Source organism: Zootoca vivipara, chromosome 10, assembly GCF_963506605.1.
Source record: "Zootoca vivipara chromosome 10, rZooViv1.1, whole genome shotgun sequence".
Taxonomy (NCBI): domain Eukaryota; kingdom Metazoa; phylum Chordata; class Lepidosauria; order Squamata; family Lacertidae; genus Zootoca; species Zootoca vivipara.
The window spans coordinates 30,337,412-30,358,740 of NC_083285.1; the positions used below are offsets into that span (position 1 = coordinate 30,337,412).

At 43.5% G+C, this 21,329-nt stretch overlaps 1 protein-coding gene across 1 annotated transcript; it reads right to left on the minus strand.

Moving 5' to 3' along the window:
- Window positions 1-10,491: 10,491 nt before the first annotated feature.
- On the minus strand, window positions 10,492-19,792 carry PHLDA1 (pleckstrin homology like domain family A member 1). The gene is made up of 2 exons (XM_035127173.2): window positions 18,798-19,792; window positions 10,492-17,467 (listed from the first exon to the last, which is right to left on the minus strand). The coding sequence occupies exon 1, from the start codon at window positions 19,340-19,342 to the stop codon at window positions 18,824-18,826; it is 519 nt and encodes a 172-aa protein (XP_034983064.2). The 5' UTR covers window positions 19,343-19,792; the 3' UTR covers window positions 10,492-17,467; window positions 18,798-18,823.
- Window positions 19,793-21,329: the final 1,537 nt, after the last annotated feature.

Consider the following 21,329-nt stretch of genomic DNA (forward strand, 5'->3'; position numbering starts at 1 on the left):
CCCCTCCTCCTCCCGTCACTCTACCCCGTGGATGTCCAACCAGTAGATTGTGATCTACTGGTAGATCCCTGGCTGATCCTAGTAGATTGCGGGATCCTTATCATGTTCAAAAAGTTACCGGGGAGGGGGGGGGAGCTAAAAAAACTGTGCAATCTTCCACCAAAAAAGCTCAACAGCTCTGGGCAATCCACCCACCCCACGCACGCTCCTCCTCCCTCCAATGACAATGCATAGATCAGGGTTTTTTTATATACTGGGAGTAGATCACAGTCTCTTGGGTGTTGGACATGCCTACACAATCAAGTTTTATCATACTCAGAGATGACCCACTGAAATAAAATTGATTATTGGATGCTCCAAGTATGACAGAGTTGAAAATCACCCCAAGAGCCTATCCAAAGAGGGATAAACTCCATGACTGAAGGGAAAGTTGTGGATGCAGTGTATCTTGATTTCAGTAAGGCTTTTGACAGAGTCCCCCGGCCCCATGATATTCTTGTGGAGAAGCTGGTAAAATGTGGGCCGGACAAGGTAACAGGTGGATTTCTTTAGCTGGTTGACTGGCCAGACCCAAAGAGTGCTACGGTAACTAATGGTTCCTCATTATTATGGAAAGAAGTTACAAGTGGGTGGTTCAGGGTCCTGTCCTGGGGCCATTGCTGTTCAACCTTTTTATGAACAACTTGGACAAAGGAATTGAGGGGATGCTCATCCAATTTGCAGATGACACCAAACGGGGAGGGGTAGCTAATGTCACAGAAGACAGAATCGGGATCCAATATTACCTTAACAGATTGTGAAACTGGGCCCAAAGAAACAAAATGAATTTGAACGGGGGCGGAAATGTCATATGTCTCCAGTGACCTTATTATAAGGAAACTAAACCCCAGGTAAACAGCAGAATCGCTGAAATTCCTCACCCTCAGGGAGTTGGGGTGCATGTCTCACACTACTGGTATTAATTGAGCTGTTTTCCTTTCTCATGCCCTATCTTAAAGCACTTCTTTAGCAAAGCTTTTCCTGAGCTACTGCCTCACCATCCCTTTTTCTCCATATCCACAACTTCCTGATTCTCCTCCACAACCATTCCTTTTCAACCCTGAACTGTCCTTTTACATTGTGTAACGGATTATAAAACCTCTGTGCAAGAATTGTGTCAGTTATGCACAGCCATCAATCACACCATTGGGCTGTGTACAACTATGCAATAGTTAGAAGTGGAGATTTGCAAGATGACTATCATTCTTAGTTGCGGCCACCTTAGGGCACACATCTCTTGAATTTTGTAGCCACCCATTTCCTCATCATTCTTATATATAACATTTTATAGTGCAGGAGGGTATTTTAGATAGCTAGAAGATTAAAGGGCATCCTTGTTTACATTGTCTAGGCCTCAGGGCCTGGGGACTTGCCTTCAGAGAAGATTGCAGCCATGAGCTGTGTTTCTTGGTGATTCATTCTGTAAACCATTTTCTGGAGCTGTAGGAGGAAATGATTCATAATTACTGACCTTTACCCTTGCAAAGCAAAGCACATATGTGAGGATTAAGAGTGCTGGGACCATAGCATTCAACCATTAAACAGATCATTCGGTTAAAATGAAAATCAGATAATGTATCATAAACGTTACCTATGCTGTGCTATCAATTTGATATTTTAAAAATGGCCACAGTAGGAAGCACAGATTCTTGGAAATGCTTGACTTGAAGAAGGTGGGATGAGTGGGAGAGAGAGGAGAGAAGGGAAATGGTCCTGTTTTGAAAGGAATTCTGTGAAACTGATTCATCTAATTTCTACATTTGGGAAATGCAACACAAACAGCAGATTCATTTCAAGAAAAAAAGTTGAAGGCAGATGCAAAACCAAAACAGGTTTATGTAAATGAAAAGACTTTCCATAATTCGAGTAAGTGGCTGCTGCTTGCCACCAATTTGTTAGTCCGACTTTTTGTAGAGCTATAAACATATAATGAAGATGAACACAAAAAATAAAAGTATTATTATTATTATTATTATTATTATTATTATTATTAATGTCTATACCGCTCTTCATCTGAGCATCACAGAGCAGTTTACAATATAAAAATACAAAAATACACAACATAGTGACAAATAAAAACAATAACCCGCTACACACACACACACAGTTTAAAAGGCCATAGATTATTTAATTAACCAAAGGTTGGGAAAACAGGAAAGAAAGACAGCCTGGTCTTTTTAAAGAACACCGAATTCCAGAGGGTGCTGCATTGGTCAGGATAGCCTGGGAAGAAGTTGATACTGCAGCTAGCTACCTATAACCACAAAGACTTTATAGCATAAAGTGAAGGCATTACCACAGCTCCAGTTCACCAGCAACTTGCACAATCATAATCCCATTATCTGTAGTAGTGTGCAAGAGTTGCATTCACTAGCTCCCTCAGGTAAGTGAGCTAGAAGTTTTTCTGACATTCAGACTGGACAATTATCATTCATGCATTTCAAGCCTCAAAGACTAGACTCCTCTTAGGTGCTTTATGCAGAACTGCCTTTGAAAGCTTTGTAGCAATTGGAGGGAGCAAAAAAAAAAGTGTCAAGTTGTAATGGTGTGTTCTTTTTAGATACTTTAAATCCTGGGTGCTGCGGACAGAGCATCTTTTATTTTAAGGAAGGATAAATGGCACCTGCTTTAGGGTTCTTTGCAGAATTCACAATTTGAATGTTGTTGTTTAGTCGTTTAGTCGTGTCCGACTCTTCGTGACCCCATGGACCAGAGCATGCCAGGCACTCTTGTCTTCCACTGCCTCCCACAGTTTGGTCAAACTCATGTTGGTAGCTTCGAGAACACTGTCCAACCATCTTGTCCTCTGTCATCCCCTTCTCTTTGTACCCTCAATCTTTCCCAACATCAGGGTCTTTTCCAGGGAGTCTTCTCTTCTCATGAGGTGGCCAAAGTATTGGAGCCTCAGCTCCAGGATCTGTCCTTCCAGTGAGCACTCAGGGCTGATTTCCTTAAGAATGGATAGGTTTGATCTTCTTGCAGTCCATGGGACTCTCAAGAGTCTCCTCCAGCACCATAATTCAAAAGCATCAATTCTTCGGCAATCAGCCTTCTTTATGGTCCAGCTCTCACTTGAATACCTCTAAATAATTAGTTGGTGCATGTTTGCACTCCTGGCTTGTTGATGCTGGCTTGTTCATGTCCACAGAATGAAAGATAGCAGGAGCCTCAACAACATACTCTGCAGGGAGCTGGCTTCAGGCACTAGACCTGCTGGCAGACCAACTCTTGTGTTATAAAGATGTCTGTAAACATGTACAGTAATGAAGACTGGCAACATTAACCCTGCAGACAACCTCAGTGCCTGGAGACAGACAGTCAAGTCGTGTATCCACAGCAATGACCAGAGGAGGAATGACCACTGGGAGGAGTGCAGAAAGAAGAAACACCATGGTGTCTCTGCAGCAGCACAACTGGATGCTTTCATCTGCCCCAGCTGCAACAAAAAATGTCTCTCCTGTATTGGCCTCTACAGCCACAGCAGGCGCTGTAACTCTTCAATGGTTTGACTTCACCCCCAAAGGCACACTCCTTCATTGTCTCCCAAGACAGATGCCAACAATATCATGTAAGAAGCCTGAGCTAAATAACTGAACAAAGGAAACATAATCAATACAGTTTCTAGTAAGTTCTCATGAAAAAGTGTGTGTGTGTGGAGCAGGGTGGGATACTATTGATTTCATTAGAGTTAATGCTGCAAAACCCAAATGTCAGTCCTTCCTATACAATTTATTTTGACCCCTAACACTGTAGCGGTGAATTTGCAGGTTGCCCATTAAAACCTTAATTGGAAATATCTCATTAAACAGACAAGGATGACACAGACAGTTAACAATAAGCTATGCTATCCTATTTAATTTTCTATACATTTCCTCTGACCTATTGCTGCAGAAAAGAATGGTAATGTCAAACTACTGGCTCTGTATCTAATGCAAATATATGCAAAACAAGTTTTCAACTGGTGACTAAACACAATATTATTTTTCTTCTTATGAGACCAGGATGATGTGTTGTTGATCTCTATGAATGGGAGAGAGCAACGTTCATTAAAAGTAAAGGTAGTTGTGTCAGTCCATAAAAAACAATTTAAAATCCATATTGGGCCATTATTAGGCTAAGCCAAAAATGTCGCAAAATAGCATGCAAGTTTTCAAGTTCTCCATAACTCTTCAGCAGGCTAGATGGTAAACAAAACAGGTGTGTGTGAGGGACCACAGCTCAGTGGTAGAGCACCTGCTTTTGAACACAGAAGGTACCGTGTTCAACCTGCGGCTGTAATAAAGAGAAAATGGGTAGTGTTTTTATTAACAAAACTAGAGATTAATTGTAGGTGGTGTCCGAAATGACAGAAGCCAAACTGAGCAGATTTACTTAGCGGTTGGAGTGAATGTTCCCTCAGAGAATAAAGTACATGTTAAAGTGGTATAACACCCTCAAGTTTAGGATCCCACTGATGGTCATCTATTTGGTTGAATTAATTCAGACACCATGTCTGAATTACTGGTTGCTGGTTGCTGAATTATGGGCTGCTGGTTTGTTTTGTTTTTTAAAAAAGAATTTGTGGGAATCCTTATTTTCTGGCGGAATTAACATTGCCAACCTGCCCAAGTTTTGATTTCAGTGTTTTTCCTTTAATTAAAAATCCACGTTCCCTCTGAAGTGTACTTATTTAGGCAGACTAACTGTCCAGCACTTTTGACTAGATTAGAGTACACAAATACACACACCCCGTTTTCTTACAGGACTCATGCAGAGAAAGTGGGAATGGGGCCACTTGAAGGTTACTCACATAACTGCAGCTCAGCAGGACATTTGTGTGGAGCAATTGCCGTGTGGTGAACTTGGCACTTGTTTACATCCTCAATGTGGATTTGCAGCAGCGCATTAAACAATCCAATGTTGTACTGCGCACAAAGCACTCTCCACAAGCTGAGAATCACTGCACAAATTGGTTTGAAGCAACTGCCATGTTTAGCCTCCCCTCCTAAAAGTTGGGTTGCCTGCACCAGAGGTGGATTTTGGTAATATTTCATAATATGGCACCTTGTATAAGGCTAACATTTGGGGCCCCCAAATGGATCTTTCTCAATATGGATCTTCTCAATGTTGCAGGCCTTGTGTGGAGAAAAACAACCGTCCCATCCTAATTCCAGCACTACTCACTACTTGGCATTCCAGGCCGATTCACACAGTTGATTCTTGCATGCATATGAACTATCAATGTAATATGGAACCAAAAAAGCAGAAGTGCAGAAATTGTATTAATTGGGTGGGGTGTACCTGGTGAGAAGAGAAGACTCCCTGGAAAAGACCCTGATGTTGGGAAAGATTGAGGGCACAAGGAGAAGGGGGCGACAGAGGACGAGATGGTTGGACAGTGTTCTCGAAGCTACGAACATGAGTCTGACCAAACTGTGGGAGGCAGTGGAAGACAGGAGTGCCTGGCGTGCTCTGGTCCATGACTCTTATGAAAATTTTAATTTCTCTTTGTGTTTAGGAATTCACACCTGGGAGGGGTGAGAAGAGGACTAGGAGAGGTGTCAAAAGTGCTCAGATTTCTACCTTGAACCCTCCTTTTTTGTGAGGTATTGATTACATAGCTGTGATGAAGGAATGATGTATTGGGGGTGTTTCTTGGTGATGGGGAAACTGATAAAAGTGGAGGTTCTCTTTTGTTCTGGGTTCCTTCCTTGTTCTCCTGCATGAGGGGAAGGACCCTGTTGCAACAGCAAATAAAGGCTTTGCTTCTCAAACTTCTCTGGTTGGCCTCTGTTATATATTCTCCGACCGATGGAGAACCCAATAAGGGCTCTTGTGTACCCCATAAGGGAATAAGGGCAGATTTTTGCTTATTACAGGGTCACGAAGAGTTGGACTAAACGACTAAACCACAACAACACCTGGTGAAAACAGAGGAATCTGCACTCTCATACCATGTAAAAATCTGTTGAAGATATTGACACAATCTAGGAGACAAAGGCATAGGGAAGTGGAAGTGGGGGATAAAAACCAAACTCTGTGTTTTCCTGAGTCTTCTGGACTGCTTTCTCTGATACTTGGTCAAATGCCCTTCACCCTGCTGTCTTGATATTAATTACAATGAACATGTCACTCCGATTCCGGTGAGATGGCTCCAAGTATGTGTTTTTTGGAGTGCAGCCAACATTTCTACTTACATTAATTGCAGTTGGGCGAAAGAGATCCAAAGGTCCTGTAAGCTGGAGTCCCGTGAGGCTTTTTTCTACATTAGGATTTTCCTGCATGTTCAAATACATCTGGCCTCAACTTCTCTGTACTTGGAATACCTTGGGAACATGTGTTACCCTGGTTCATCTTACTCCACTTCCAATAGTCACTTTTGCTGAGGGAGTATTGCCTTTCTGAAAGTTAGATGTAGTTGGAATTTCCGTGTGTAAAACTGAGCAATCTGTATTCCAGAAACAGCTGAAACACTTCTCCGGTCTTTAAAGGCGTAAGTAGCCATTGGAATAGCCATTAGAAAGGGAGCCAGGTGCTTTATATGATGTAGATTAAAACCTACAATTAAAACTGAAAGGCTGGAAAGAAAACTGGATTGGGGAAAAGACCAAAGCTATCAAAAAGGAGATGTTTATTTATGTGAATGCACAATTTATGACTGGAATTCTGGAGGGTGGGTTTTTTTAAAAAAAAATGATTGCAAATTGTTACTATGATTTTTTTTTGTATAAATATCTTTATTGCCAGCCAAATACAGTACCATTACCACCACCTGTTTGGTGTTTTATCATAAAATAGTCAACCATTTGGTTAGGACAATTAAAGTATATACCGGTATAGCCAGCCTTTTAAGGCATAACACCCACAAGGACATGTACACAATGAGATGCAAAACATTAAGCTATATTTTTATCCTGTATTTTTATCTTGTGAACTGCCCTGAGCTCTTTGGATGAAGGGTGATATATAAATTTAATAAATAATAAATTAGTTAATAATATTTGAAGTGTCAAATCTTAAGAATACACTATTTAAGGCAGCTCAAAGTCTCAAGAAACACAGATAAGGAAAAGCAACATGGAACAGACACGTTTTTAAGACCCAGTGGAACCAGGTGGGGGGAGATGAGCAAGCACTGTCCAGAAAGGGAATTCTATAACAACAGAGCCACCATCAAGAAGGATCTGTCTTTCATGCCACCAGCCTAATAGATTTTACTGGCAGGCATACAAGCTGGACCTTCGTAGCTGTTCTTAATATATGGGCAGGATTGTACAGGGATTGATAGTTTTTAGTTATCCTGGCCCAAACCAATTTAGGAATTTAAGGGTTATTAACAATGTACTTTTAATTCTGCCTGGGAACACGCCACTAACGCATGCAGCTGGTGCAAAATTGGTGCTTTGAGTTCAGGGAACCCCCTCCCCGCCCCGTTCGCTCCCATCAACATCTGGACACATTACATTTTGCACAAACTGGAGCTTTTGAACCCTCCTCAAAACCAGTCCTCCGTAGAGTAGCTTACAGTAGTCATCTTTGAAAGTAACTAGTATATGAATAACTGAAGCAGTCCAACCACTGTCACAGATAGCGTATCAACCTAAGCTGGTAAACAGAGCTCTCTTTACCACTGATGCACTTAAATTAATTCATCATTTCTATAGTGTCTTAAAATGGTACTCAGAAACGATATAGTTAAAGATTCTGTTGAGAATAGTATTGCATAAAAAATGTGATATAAGACTGAAGCTATGATCATACATATGAAAGGAAGAGGTCTTGGAAATACCACAGGGTAAATCGTTGCTATTTCGCTTCTTTCTTCCCTTTATTATAGTTGCTTGAGGCTATAGATATTTAAAAAATAAAGGGAACTGAGGAAGCAGACAGCTGCAAATTCAAACCAGATTACACCTTAATGAGTACCATTCAGTTTGCAGCTGTGAAAGGGGATGAACAATCCAGACTCGCTACTTACTTCTAATTGCTTTTAAGAACTGTGGAAAGGAGTCTTGAAGGCCATGAAGCATAATTGTCATTGAATGATTCCCCCCCCCCTCATGTCACTTGCAGCAGAGTTTTAATTATTTTCGAAGCTTTTAGCTGTACGTGAAATAATTGCTCTTGGAAGGGTTGCAAAATAAGCAATTCAAAACCCACCTCCATACTTCCCAACCACAAGCAAAGTGATGGTAATGCTGGACAATAATATAGTCTATCTATGGGCAGAGCCTAAGCACAGTTGTGTTGACAATTCAGTTTTCAAAGGTCTAACCCAGGCATCCCCAAACTGCGGCCCTCCAAATGTTTTGGCCTACAACTCCCATGATCCCTAGCTAACAGGACCAGTGGTCAGGGAAGATGGGAATTATAGTCCAAAACATCTGGAGGGCTGAAGTTTGGGGATGCCTGGTCTAACCTTACAACTAAGTCACTGTTCCTCATACTTTTTTAAATTCAGGGCTCTCCTAAAGTTACTATCGCCTGCCAATGCAACCACAACAATCAGTTACAAGAACCTTGCATCTAACCACACTGCCTTCTGAAACTCCATGTGGTATTTCTATCCATCATGGTGATTATTTCTTACCCTTTCCAGTAAGTAGCCTGCCCCATGAGAAATAAAACACACAATCCAATCTTGTATAAAGGCAAGATGAAAATGACAAGTAGGACTCCCTGACTGCATATGAAAATGTTACTCTGTTCAGAGGTGAGACAAGTCCCTTTGTGACATGAAGGTATTGTTTGCAGTATCATAGCATGCGGTAGGGCATTGTCTTTTTTGAGGCCCAAAATGTCACATTATATTGGCAACTACACATTTACCTCCATAAGACAAGGAGATCAAAGGTAAAATGTACATGCTGAAGATACAATGAAACCTCAAAATACATTTAAAATCCCATCCACAACTTTAATGCCATCTTCATTACGGAGAAACCAGCAGAAAAATGTTCACATGAAAATCTTGTTCAGATTGGATATTGCTGTGTGGCAAAGCCTCTCAAGCAGTTTTTCACCGTTTTGCTCTTATTTTCATAGGGAAAAGAGCAAGATGCACATTTATTTTAAATGGAAGCATATGTCTTACCAGTCTTCTGGCAGAACTTAAAGGTCATCCTACACCCTAGGGACCTTTTACATTCCTTAACTGCGAGTGAACAACTTCTTAAGTTTGCCTTTTGCTTCCCATAACAGTCCTGTGAAGCACATTTCACACAATCTTTTAATGGAACCATTTGTAAATATGACAAATGCAACATTGTGCTAATGAGAAAGTAGTTGCTGCCACACGACCTTAAGGGGTCATCTGCACAACAGCTTCTCAGATGACTTGAAATGGCCTTGGCTGAAATGAAGTTTGGTGCAATGCGGAGTTTGCACATGGACTGCTGCAATACCAACATCCATACCATTCTTCCCTCTGTTTGGCATGTGCATAGGCATGTAATTGACATATAATACGTGCAAAGGGACCAAATGGGTTGCTAAAGTGCATTTGTTGAATAAACTAATCAGAGACCTTAAAAACAGCATTGCAATCCCCTCCCCTTTAATCAAAGTGCTTTTATTAGTTGTGTGACAGCCAGAAATTAAGTAAGTGTAGTAGCTTCTGGCATGAAGATAAATGCTGTATGTTGAAATGCAGGAACACAGAAAACTCAGCAAAAATTGAAAGAAAACTGAAGGGGGGGGGAATAAATGTTGACTAAAGGGCAGTACTGGGAAGCTCAAAAACTTCTACCGAATTTACATTTCCCAAAGATATCAAAGCCTCCAATTTTTAGCACAATCACAGCAATGAGACCTTGATCTAAACATTTCCTAGCAAACTTATCTTTAACTTTTTACTGTTGGGCCCAGAATAGAATCAGAAACATTTCTTGACTCTCTGCAAGTAATTTAGACTGTGGGAAATGCATGTTAGCTTGTCTTTCAGAATACGATTAATGATGTACAGTGCACTGCATTATGATAAACCTTAGTTCAGGAAAGCAAGCCCCGATCTGTTCCCAAAAGCGCATCATAATTCAGAAGATTGTTTGGAAATTATTACATACTTCTTCTCATAAGTGTCTTTATTTAAATATTTACAAACTGTAAGTATACAGGCTAAAAACAAAGTATTAACAATAAAAACAATAAAAACATCAAACACATCAGTAAAAGCTGGACGGCAAAAACCTCACGTGTGAAAGGTTTGTGAATAATGTGGCTTTTAGAAGATGCCTAAAACTGAGCAGCATTTGCTACAGTAAAGGCTTGATCCTTCGTAAAGTCCAGCTGAACCTTCAGGGACATTTGGGACCACCGAAATTGCTCCATCCAAAGACCTTAGCAACTAAGGGGGGGAGCATAAGGATTCAGGCGGTCCTTAAGGTACTTGGAGTCCAAGTTGTTTAGGGAACTAACTTGAAAACCTCAGAGTTGGCCCAGAAACAGATTGGTAACCAATGCAGCTCTATGCAACCAATGCAAGTAGCCCATGGCTTCTAGGGAGGCCCCCAAGCCATAGCTTTGGAGCTAGCAGAGAGAGCACACCCAGCCTCTGTGTTTTCCCAGCTCCAGGCAAGACTAGTTCAGACTAGACCCTGAGGCTCTAGGATGAGGTGACCTCCAGCCAGGTGAGAAATGTTTTGACCACAGTTCCTTCTACTACATATCCCCACCTGACAAATACAAAACCACAGACCTGGAGGGGACCAAAATACATCATTCAAACCAACCTTCCAATCCCATAACAATAGTTTTCTGGAATAAAGCATCATCAGACTCCATGGTGCTTACCTCTCCGTATACATAGGACTGCACTGTACACCTATCCCTTCAATGCCTCACTTCCTGAGGTGGCCCACCCACTAACAACTATCCAATAACTGATGCAACATATGAACTGAGAGTCAAGTTGTTGGCATCCGTCTGTCTTGGGAGACAACAGAAGAATGCACCTGCAGGGGTAAAGTCAAACCACTGGAGAGTTGCAGTGCCTGCAGTGGCTGTAGAGACCAATATGGGAGAGACATGGTTTATTGCAAGTGGGGCAGATGAAGGGGTCTGGTTTTGCTGCTAGGGGTGCACCATGGTATTTCTTCTCTCTGTGCTCCTCCCAGCAGTCATTCCTTCTCTGGTCACTGTTGCAGATACACAATCTGTCCATCTGTCTCCAGGTACTGTGATCATCTGCAAGGGATTCCCACATGGCAGGGGTTAATGTTGCCAGCCTTCATTACATGTTTGCAGACATCTTTGTAACACAAGAGTTGGTCTGCCAGCAGGTCTAGTGCCTGAAGCCAGCTCCCCATAAAGCACGTCCTTGGGAAACTGCCATCTTCCATTCTGTGGTCATGACCAAGTCAACGCATACATCACTGAGACAGAAGTGCAAACATGCTGGGAACATGGGCTTGGGAAAGCACATATTAGTTTGAGACTTTGTCCTGCTGTACGATGCCCAAAGTGTTCCTGACGCACCACATACGAAAGGCATTAAGGCATCATTCTTGGGGGTGTTAGTTGCCCATGACTCACTTCCATAAAGCAGCATACTCAACGTGCAAGCCTGGTAGACCTTCATCTTGGTACTGGCTATTAGCATCACAAGATTCCATACCTTTTTGAAGAGGCAAGAAATTGTTGTAGCTGCTTTACTAATATGCTTGTCCAGCTCAGCATCAATGGAAAAGTTGCTGGATTTCAGGACCATGCTGAGGAGGGCTGCACTGAGGAGGAATGGTGGGAGCCACCCTCTCCTCCTGCTCCTGCATCTTCCAGGATCAGGAGGAAAGTATAGATTTGGAACACTGGTTTACAGAGGGACATAGTTCAGAAGGCAGAAGCTGGGAAATGCAGGATGGGGAACAGCTGGGAGAAGAAACACTAGAAGAGAGAGGGTAAACAGTCTCTGGACAGCATTCCTCCACTCAGCCCAAGGTCAAGAAGAGCTCAGAAAGTCTCAGAACAGAAACCACAGAGGGTACAAGCTCAGATTACAAGATGTAGGAGTGACGTAGAATAATAGTGATGGAAGGAGGTGTGATCCTTAATTGGGAGCACCACCATTTCTAGGTGGTGTTCTTTGTTCGCTCGCTGTGATTATTAAAGTTTCTAACTGGTAAGACATTCCTTTCTTTGATCATCTTATCTACTGCCACAGGGGGAGGAATCAGATTCCCCAAAGCCTTATAGCGGAGCCCAGGTAGACAAAATTGTCTACTACCTCAAGCATGTGGTCACCAATACTGATGGGTGGAGTGAAAGACCCAGCATGTTGGTCTTTCTCAGGCTGATGGTGAGGCAGAACTCCAAAACGACCGATGAGTCTCTGTAGGGTGCACTGTCCAGGCTGCATCATCTGCAAACAATATCTCTTGGATATTGTTTTGCCTGGGTGTGAAGATGGGCCAGGTTACACATTGTCTTCAGTCAAGCTGAAGGCAAAGGAGAGCAACAGGGAGAATGTGCCAAAGAGAGTTTGGGCGAGACTCTCTCTCTCTCTCTCTCTTTTTAAATAGAAAAGTGGTGGCATGTTTCGAAATAATGTCATCTGCCTTGTTGTTATCAGAAAAGAAACCAACACTTATAGAATGGATTAGGGACTTGCTTTCAGCAAAGGAAAAAGAAACCATTCCAGAGTCACCATTCAGTCATCCAAGACGACTATGATGTATTCCTCCCACTGATTTACAGAACTGCTGTGTGATGATGACTAAGCAATTCCTTTTGCAATTCCCTTGGGTAATAGGGAGGTCACAATGTTTTGATGCTGGCTGAATGCATGCCAGGCGCTAGAGTGCTGAAAATTGCCATGCATGGACAGACAAGGCCTTGTTTCAAAACATACAGTATTTTCAGTGTCTTCCCCTCCCTCCTTACTGGAAATGAGTTAACTTGTCATGTGATGGCTCCTAGTCACATAATAACACATACTTTAGTGAACTACTAAATTCCCTCTTTTTTCATATGAACATCATATTCAGCCTGGACCTTTGGAAATACGACATCGAATTCTGGCTCAGTCGTGAACCTGTTGGGTGGCCTTGTGCAATCGCTACCTCCCAGCCTCTATTACTCTTCAACCTGAAAGCAAAGCTTATAGCCTGTGGCAAACACAATTTTCTCCAAAAGGACCATGCTGTGGAGGAGGAAAGGAACAGACCCTACAGATGAAGGTTGTCATGTTGAGCAGAATGTTATAGATGCACCTTGCATTCAAGTGAGTCACAAGGGGGGAAACCCTTCTTGAAAAGATCCACTGTAATTATTAGTATTTTGTTACCTGGCCTCTCTTATGAGGCCTCTCTCTAATGAAAACCAATTATGGATTTTCTTTAAAAACAAAGCTACCTTCTATGTTGTGACCTCAAAATGGCTGAATCAATGAAAATGATATTCCACAGATGTAAGATTTACAGCAGTCTATTGAAGATTATGTCCAGAAAACTTGTTTCCATCTTCCTTTGACGATGTAGTCTTTTCATACCATATCAAGAGAACATTTCAATTAATATTTCTTTATTTGAAATGGAATGCATATTGAAAAATAAATCACATCTCTCAGAAATCATTTGCATCATATTTACACATATTTTGTGTGATAACACTTGTTTCAGCTCACAATGTGCCAGAAAACATTTGGTACATCACTGCAGCTACTTTGCAAAAGCCAGGAATTGAAAACAATGAACCAAAAAAGAAAAGGGTAGGGAGTTTTTTTTTACTTCCAAAATGTAACAGAAAAACCACAGGGGTGATTTCCTTTCTTCTGAAAACTGAAAACAGGCATCTCCTACTGAGAAACAAATGTCCAGTTTGCACGTCATTATAAAGTTTATAACGAATGTGGAGATTGCTCCAACTTCACTCCTCCCCTAGGATGAGTAAACAAACCATGACCCCTGACTTCTTGATAAATCCAAGCCGGTGATTTTGGTTTGTTTTGCTCAAACAAACCACAATTAGTAAGCCAAGAAGAAATTGTGGCTTCATACTGTAGTTTGTTTGGCGTTGAAGAAACCCTGATCCCTAGTTCCAATGTAATTTTTTGTTCAGAAAGGAGCAAAGTACGAAAAACCTCTGCAGTTCATAGGTTTACCATGACGCAGAAATTTGTTTGTTTTATTAAAGTTCTATCTTCATCCGAGGAGGATCACAGGTGGCCTACCTGTTGCTTCCCCCCCCCATTAATTTGCAACACTAATGTAAAACTTCTTTTCATTGGGACCTTATTTGGAGATAGGCTGGTAATGAAGCCACTGTAACAGGCTCCATTTGTGGGGTCTCTGCACCATGCAGAACATCACACAGAGGGGAAGCTCAAAAAAGCACATGTGCAAAACCATCCATTATTACTAAGTACCGTGTTTCTCCGAAAATAAGCCATACCCCGAAAATAAGCCATAGCGATAGGCAGTTTAACCTTGTAGGTTAAACTGTACCATACTTAATAATAATAATAAAGACATCCCCTGAAAATAAGCCACCATGTGTTTTTTTGAGGAAAAATAAATATAAGACGGTGTCTTATTTTTGGAGAAACACGGTAACTATACCCTGAACTTGGTAAAATTTGTCCTTTCCTCATGAAACTTTTATAATGGGTCTGTTCTGAGTAAAGCATAGTTGGAGACAACCCTAAAGTTGTTGCCCTCTGTCATAGTCTCAAACAGTCTAGGAATGACCTCTGTTTTATACACTGCAAAGACATTTCTTAGCAACAGAGACGCAGCGGAGCAATTCCTGTGGATATTTCTTCTAAGTCTTAAAGGTAATACAAAATAAAGCAGTCCTAAAGACCAGGTGAAGAAGCACAAAGCCACAGCCAACTTGATCATACAAGTCACATATTCTCAGTACAAAAAATGAACTTGGGATGGGAAGGAAGTTTGTCCTTAAGATACGCCCAACAGGAGGCCACAAAAAGTGAAGATGTTTATTCCTCATATCAGAGAATAAGCATGATTCCTTCACACTTCTCATATTTTTCCTACAATTTGTTCTGAGGTGACTGGAGATAATGTCTGTGGGCCTTTAGCCTAGTCAGTCATGCATTAAAGGCAGTAGCATCAGCTGAATCCACCATTACAAGGCTTAGCTAGCATCAAAGTTTTCCAATACATTGTGAAAAATAACAAAAGTTGGCATGACTGAAGACTTCTGCCACCGTTTGTTGTTGTTTTTTTTAAAAAAACAGAGTATACAGTGGTACCTCAGGTTACAAACACTTCAGGTTACAGACTCTGCTAACCCGGAAGTAGTACCTCAGGTTAAGAACTTTACCTCAGGATGAGAACAGAAATCGTGCGGCGGCAGCGGGAGGCCCCATTAGCTAGTGGTACCTCAGGTTAAGAATGGTTTCAGGTTAAAAACGAACCCCCAGAATGAATTAGGTTCATAACCAGAGGTACCACTGTATTGAGAAGTTATGACAACATCAGTTAACCTCAAGAAATTGAGCATGGAATTTAATATTTTGGTCCAATTCCCCATTCCATAACATTAAACCGTGGAAGTGGAGGTAGACAGGAAGAGAGGGGCTCTCAATGATTTGGGTGGGAAAAACGAGACTGGCAAAACTAATAATGTAAATCCTGTTTCTGAAACCACTGGTGTTTCGGGGTGATTTATTTTACAAACATTTAAACACTATTTAGATAATGTTGAGGAAAGAAGCCAGGAATACTGTCAACAGACATGAAGATTAGATCCACTGAAATCAATAGACGTAAGCCTGTTGATTTCAATAGTTCTACTCAGAGTATGACGAACACTGGGTATCACCAAAGCCTAAGACAGGCCATTCATAACTTGTATAGGCCTGCATTCTTAACAGTGCGCGCTCTGCAGTACTACTAACCCGTTGTTAATGGATGCAAAATCTCATTATTTGTTGTTGGCAGACTTAGACTAACTTGGAAATGATAAAAGGAACCACAAGGTACCCTTTATAACAGGGTTGGCTTTTGGGGAACCTTTTGGGCAAGGCAGGTTTCATAAGGTCCCTCCCTGAATGACTTTACTGGTTGTTGCTGCAATCTATTTACTTGCCTAATCTATATATCTACCTAGAGTGCCTGCATGCTCAGGTAAACAGGTTTTAACAGCAAAGAGGAGAACAGTCTTGGGTACTCAGAGGAACCTATGCTTTGAGTATCAGCAGGTGCCCAACAATGTCTGGTTAAGTTGGATTTAAGTTCAACAAAATGCTTGCAAAACCCAAGGCCTTCCCTTATCCAATTAACTACGTTAGGCTCCTTGTAACTGAATGAATCAGTTTAAAAATAACTTTTGAAAAGAAACAAAGTTATTAGAAGCCTTACTTGTTGTTCTATATTAAGACTGTAAATAGAAACAAACAAAAAAAGCAGAATCTTTGCTTAGTTTTTTTTTTTTAAGTGCTGCTCCCTGACTGAAATGTCCTGTGTTCTTAGAGGCTATGGCAGGGGGGCAATGGAAAATGTTGCGCTGAGGCTCATCTAGGGAACTCAATTACAGGAATTATGGGAAAGTTCCTCAATTAAACAGTAAGACATTTACTGGATAGGATGATTAGTGTAGCATCTGAAGAGGTTTTAGAATTATATGAACAGAATCAAGTAACAGCTCTGAGAAACATTACAGACAGGGCCCCAAACTTAAACAAAGAAGTGCACTGAACAGTTCTCTGCATGGTTCTATTATCTGAATAAAAGAACATAACATGATTGTATTTTTAAATCGATTATCCTTGATCATGAAGTCAGATTTCCTTAGCTTCTTCACGAAGCAGGAATACATACAAGTGGCATACCCAAATGCATTTACTACTGAATACAAAATATAATACTCTCCAAATGAACATATAATAAAAATTAAAGCAACCTAGAAATCAGGTTCCAAGTCATTGCTTTCCTTATTCCGGGACATATTTCACACATTAGTTTCATAATAGTCTCTCACTTGTGGAAACAGAAAATGGATGTAAAAAGTGACATGGGGGGACGGACTAGTTGTAAAGTCCATATTCTGGTACATCTCTTCATTTCGTCAACATCGCCTTCTCTCCTCTGCCTTCCTCCTCCCTTCAAGTGTAGCAATATAGCCAATGCAACTATGCTCTGTGTGTGATTCCTTTCTAAATGGCCTACATTCAGAAAAACCTTGCAAAAGTATCCACTAATAAATTAACATAAAAAATAAAAGAGATGGGGGGGGGGAGAATATGGCAGCAACAATCTCATATTTTTTGAGGCCCGGCAGGACCAATAATCCTTTCAAATCTTCGTAAGCAGTAGTCAAAGTTACAAGAGTTGAAATGCTTCCCCGGAGTAATCACGGACAGTACCAAAAGTGGAAAGACTCCAGCAGCAGAACTGATGCTCTCCCTTGTGTCTGCAGTCCCTTTGTTTGCCAAGGTTGTGATTGATGGAGAGGGTCCACCTTGCTTCCAGAAGCATTGCTTGAATTCCATCTATAACAACACAGGACAGTGATCTGAATAACTGAGCAGCATTCTTCTTTTACAGCTACGGACACACTTCCTACCTAAAACAGTGACCATACAAAGAACAGGGTATCTTGCAAAAGGCAACAACCTGAGGCTCTGGCAGCTATTTCCACAACTAGGCTTCAGCACCAGGCAGACGCTAGCTCTAAACCACCACCACCACCACCCAAATTTCTTTTTTCAGTTACATGCAAAGGGTCACTAACTGTTCTCAGCCCCACTGCTTGGAAGAAGCATGGCATGTGAACTGGATGATTTGCAGATACGGGCAGGGATTTTAAAAAGATTTTTGTGTGTGTGTTCGCTAAAGCACAGCAATCATGGTTGCAAATTCACCTGATTGGCTTTGGGTGCTCTTCACCTTGACTTGCGGAAGAGGGCATTTCTTGCTCCTTCTCCGGTGGCAAAGCACTTGGGCCAGCCTTGATCTAGCAGCTGCACAAGAATCCATCATGCCACAGTGCACTGCAAGCACATGCTGTTTGAGAAGGGCCGGAAGAGCTGTCCACCGAGGCTATTAGTCCAGCGAGCAAGACAAACAACCTGCTCTAGGGTTGCTAGAGGGATCCCATCAAGCGCTTCTAGCCTTACTCTTAATTACAGAAGAGGATTTCTGTGCAGGGAAAGGAATGAAAGTCATCCAGTGACTCTCTCTCTCTTTTACACACACAGCTAATGAAACACACACGTGCACGGACCACAGGAGAGCATTTGCGCATGTTTTTCATGCTTGAGCTCCTCATGCACAACTTCTCTCAGCGGGACAGCTCAGGAGGTTACAGCCTGGTGCTGATAACCGCCAAGGTTGCAGGTTCGACCCCATGCATGGGGCAGCTGCATATTCCTGCAGTACAGAGTGGCTGGGGAAACCCAGCCAGATGGGCAGGGTATTAAAAATATATTACTATTTATTTATTTATTTATTATTATTATTATTATTATTATTATTATTATTATTATATTGGACTAGATGATCCTCAGGGTCCCTTCCAACTCTATGACTCTAAGCAAAACATCGCGCGCGTGAAGCGGGTTAAGCGGGCGGCTGCCCATCCAGACGCGCTCTTCAGGAAAGCAACACGAGTTGGCAACCCCACACGGCACTTTTCGCCGGGCAAAACTAAGACTGCAGAGAGAGGTGATCGTTAGGGAATCCGTCTGGAGAGGCTTTTTCCAGAGAGGCGCTGGGGAAGGGCTGCAAGGGGAGTGGGGCGATCGGCGGCAGGAGAGCAGCCGGTCCCGGCTGGGAAGCTGCCCTCTCCCCGCCTGGCTCCAATGGGGCACCGGCTCCTACCTGCCCTGGCTGCCGCTGGGGCCCGGCTAGGCGGAGTTGGAGGCGCTCCGCAGGCGCGGCCCGTGCTGCTGGACGAGGTGCTGCTGCTTCTGCCGCGTGGACTTGACGGCCAGGATGGCCTGGCGGTTCTTGTACTGCACCAGCTGCAGCGTGATCTCGGCGTTCCAGCCCTGCTCCTGCGGGCACCGAAAGTCGATCTCCTTGCCCTCGGCCATCACTACCGTGAAGTACACGTACTTGCCTTTGCGCTCCACGCAGTCCACCGTCTTCATGGTGGAGAAGGGCAGCTCCTTGATCTTGGCGACGACGGAGGGCGCCGCGCTCGTCGTCGTCGTCGTCTCCAGGCCGGGGAGAGGAGCAGCAGGCGGCGGAGCAGGAGGAGCCGCCGCCACCGCCACCGCCAGCTCCTGCTGCTGCTTGGGCGGGATAAGCAGGAGCCCTTCCTCGGTGAGGATGCAGCGCTTCTTCTTCCACAGCTGCAGCAAGCCGTCGCTGCGCTTCTCCAGCACGCCCTCCTTCACGGCTTTGCAGCCGCCCTCCAACATCCTCCCGTCGCCGCCGGCGGAACAAAGTTCCCCCAAGACCCGGGGAAGGAGAGGAGGCTTCGGGGTCCCGGGAGCCTTTTCTCCGACGACGACGACGACGCCCGGGCGTCCCCCGCAGCCACTGAGGGAAGCTGCTGGGCTCGCGCTGCTTTTGAACGCGGTTCCTCCACCCCAGCTGGGCGCGTCAAGGGGGCCGAAGAAGGCGCTCGCGGAAGAGGAGGCTGGCCGAGGAGGAGGGAAGCCCCGCCACGCTCTCGCTCGCACACCCTTCGCCTCGGGGCTCGCTCGCTTCTCCGTCTCCCGCCCTCTAGCCAGAGAGGCCTGCAGCGCCTCACGCGAACCACCGCCGCGGCGCCGCCAAAGAACAAAGCGCTTCTCCCGCGCTGGCCATTTCCGCTCCTCAAACTCGAGGAGGCGAGGATCCCGGCGCGCTAGGGGCTGGAGCACTTTTTAAATGGCATCGGCAGGCAGGCTGGAGTCTTGGCGCCCCCTGGAGAATGCGCCACCCACAGGAGCTGATTCACAGGGGGGGAGGGAGGGAGGGCCGCCCTCCCGACGCCTCCCTGCCCGCCCAACTTCTCCTCCCGACGGAAGGCAACAGTTCTGCTGAGGAGCTGCTTGTGTCACGATGCGGGGCTTCCTTTTTTTTTTAAGGTGCCTCACGAATCATCCATAAGAGTTTTGTTTATTTCTGCAACGGCGGAACTCCTCCGCAGTGCGATCGTTATATTGGATTGAGGGCGGCACGCACGGTGTGAAAAAAAAACACGCCCCGAGGCATTTATATGATACATGTGCTGATGTGAAGACTAAAACTTCCTAGGGGCCCGAACGCAGAAGAAATACGCAGTCTCAAGACTGAACATATAGAGGGGTGTCATAGTCACTATCCAATGCACCTTCCCATAGGATCACCAAATAACACAATTATTTCTTGTAAGGCAACTGTACAGCCTACATTGGCTAGCAAGTGAGAGCCCACACTGCAGATCCCCAATCTTTTGGGAGACATTTGAAAATCAATGAAATGCTCTTTGCACAGACAAATGAGTGATGCTCACACACTCGTCCCCAATAAAACAGGTAACATACACCTTTCCCAAACAATACATACAATGAAGCAGGCAACCTCCTAACGAAACAAAGAAAGCACCCAAACTCCTCACTTTAAAAATAAAATAAAAAATGGCAGGGAGGGCTTAGAAGGTAGGTGGTTTGACGCTGAGGGCACAGTGGTGTGTCCAGAGGTCAGAGTGGAGTCCCAAGATACACACCAACTTATTGTGGTCTAAACTGGGTATGGGAAACCTTTGGCCCTCTAGATCAAGCATCCCCAAACTTCGGACCTCCAGATGTTTTGGACTACAATTCCCATCTTCCCCGACCACTGGTCCTGTTAGCTAGGGATCATGGGAGTTGTAGACCAAAACATCTGGAGGGCCGCAGTTTGGGGATGCCTGCTCTAGATGCTGGAGGACTCCAACTCCCATCAGCCTACAGCCACCATGGCTAATGGCCAGGGATTATAGCAGAGGTCCCCAAACTAAGGCCCAGGGGGCAGATGCGGCCCAATCACCTTCTAAATCTGGCCCGCAGACGGTCCAGGAATCAGCATGTTTTTACATGAGTAGAATGTGTCCTTTTATTAAAAAATTCATCTCTGTGTTATTTGTGGGGCATAGGAATTCCTTTTTTTTTGTTTTTTTTTTCAAAATATTGTTCGGCCCCTCACAAGGTCTGAGGGACAGTGGACCGGCCCCCTACTGAAAAAGTTTGCTGACCCCTGGATTATAGGCACTGCTCCAAATAGTAAGAGAATGAGTTATTTTAGCAGGAGTGCTGGAAAAAGCCTTTTAGAGGTATCTTTTTCAGAGACTCAAAGTGGAAGTAGTCAAGATTCCTCTGAATCTATTTCAGAGGAAGGCTGCATTCTTCTACTTTGCACCAAGTGATAGACCAACAACAGGAAAATCAAAGAAAGAATTGG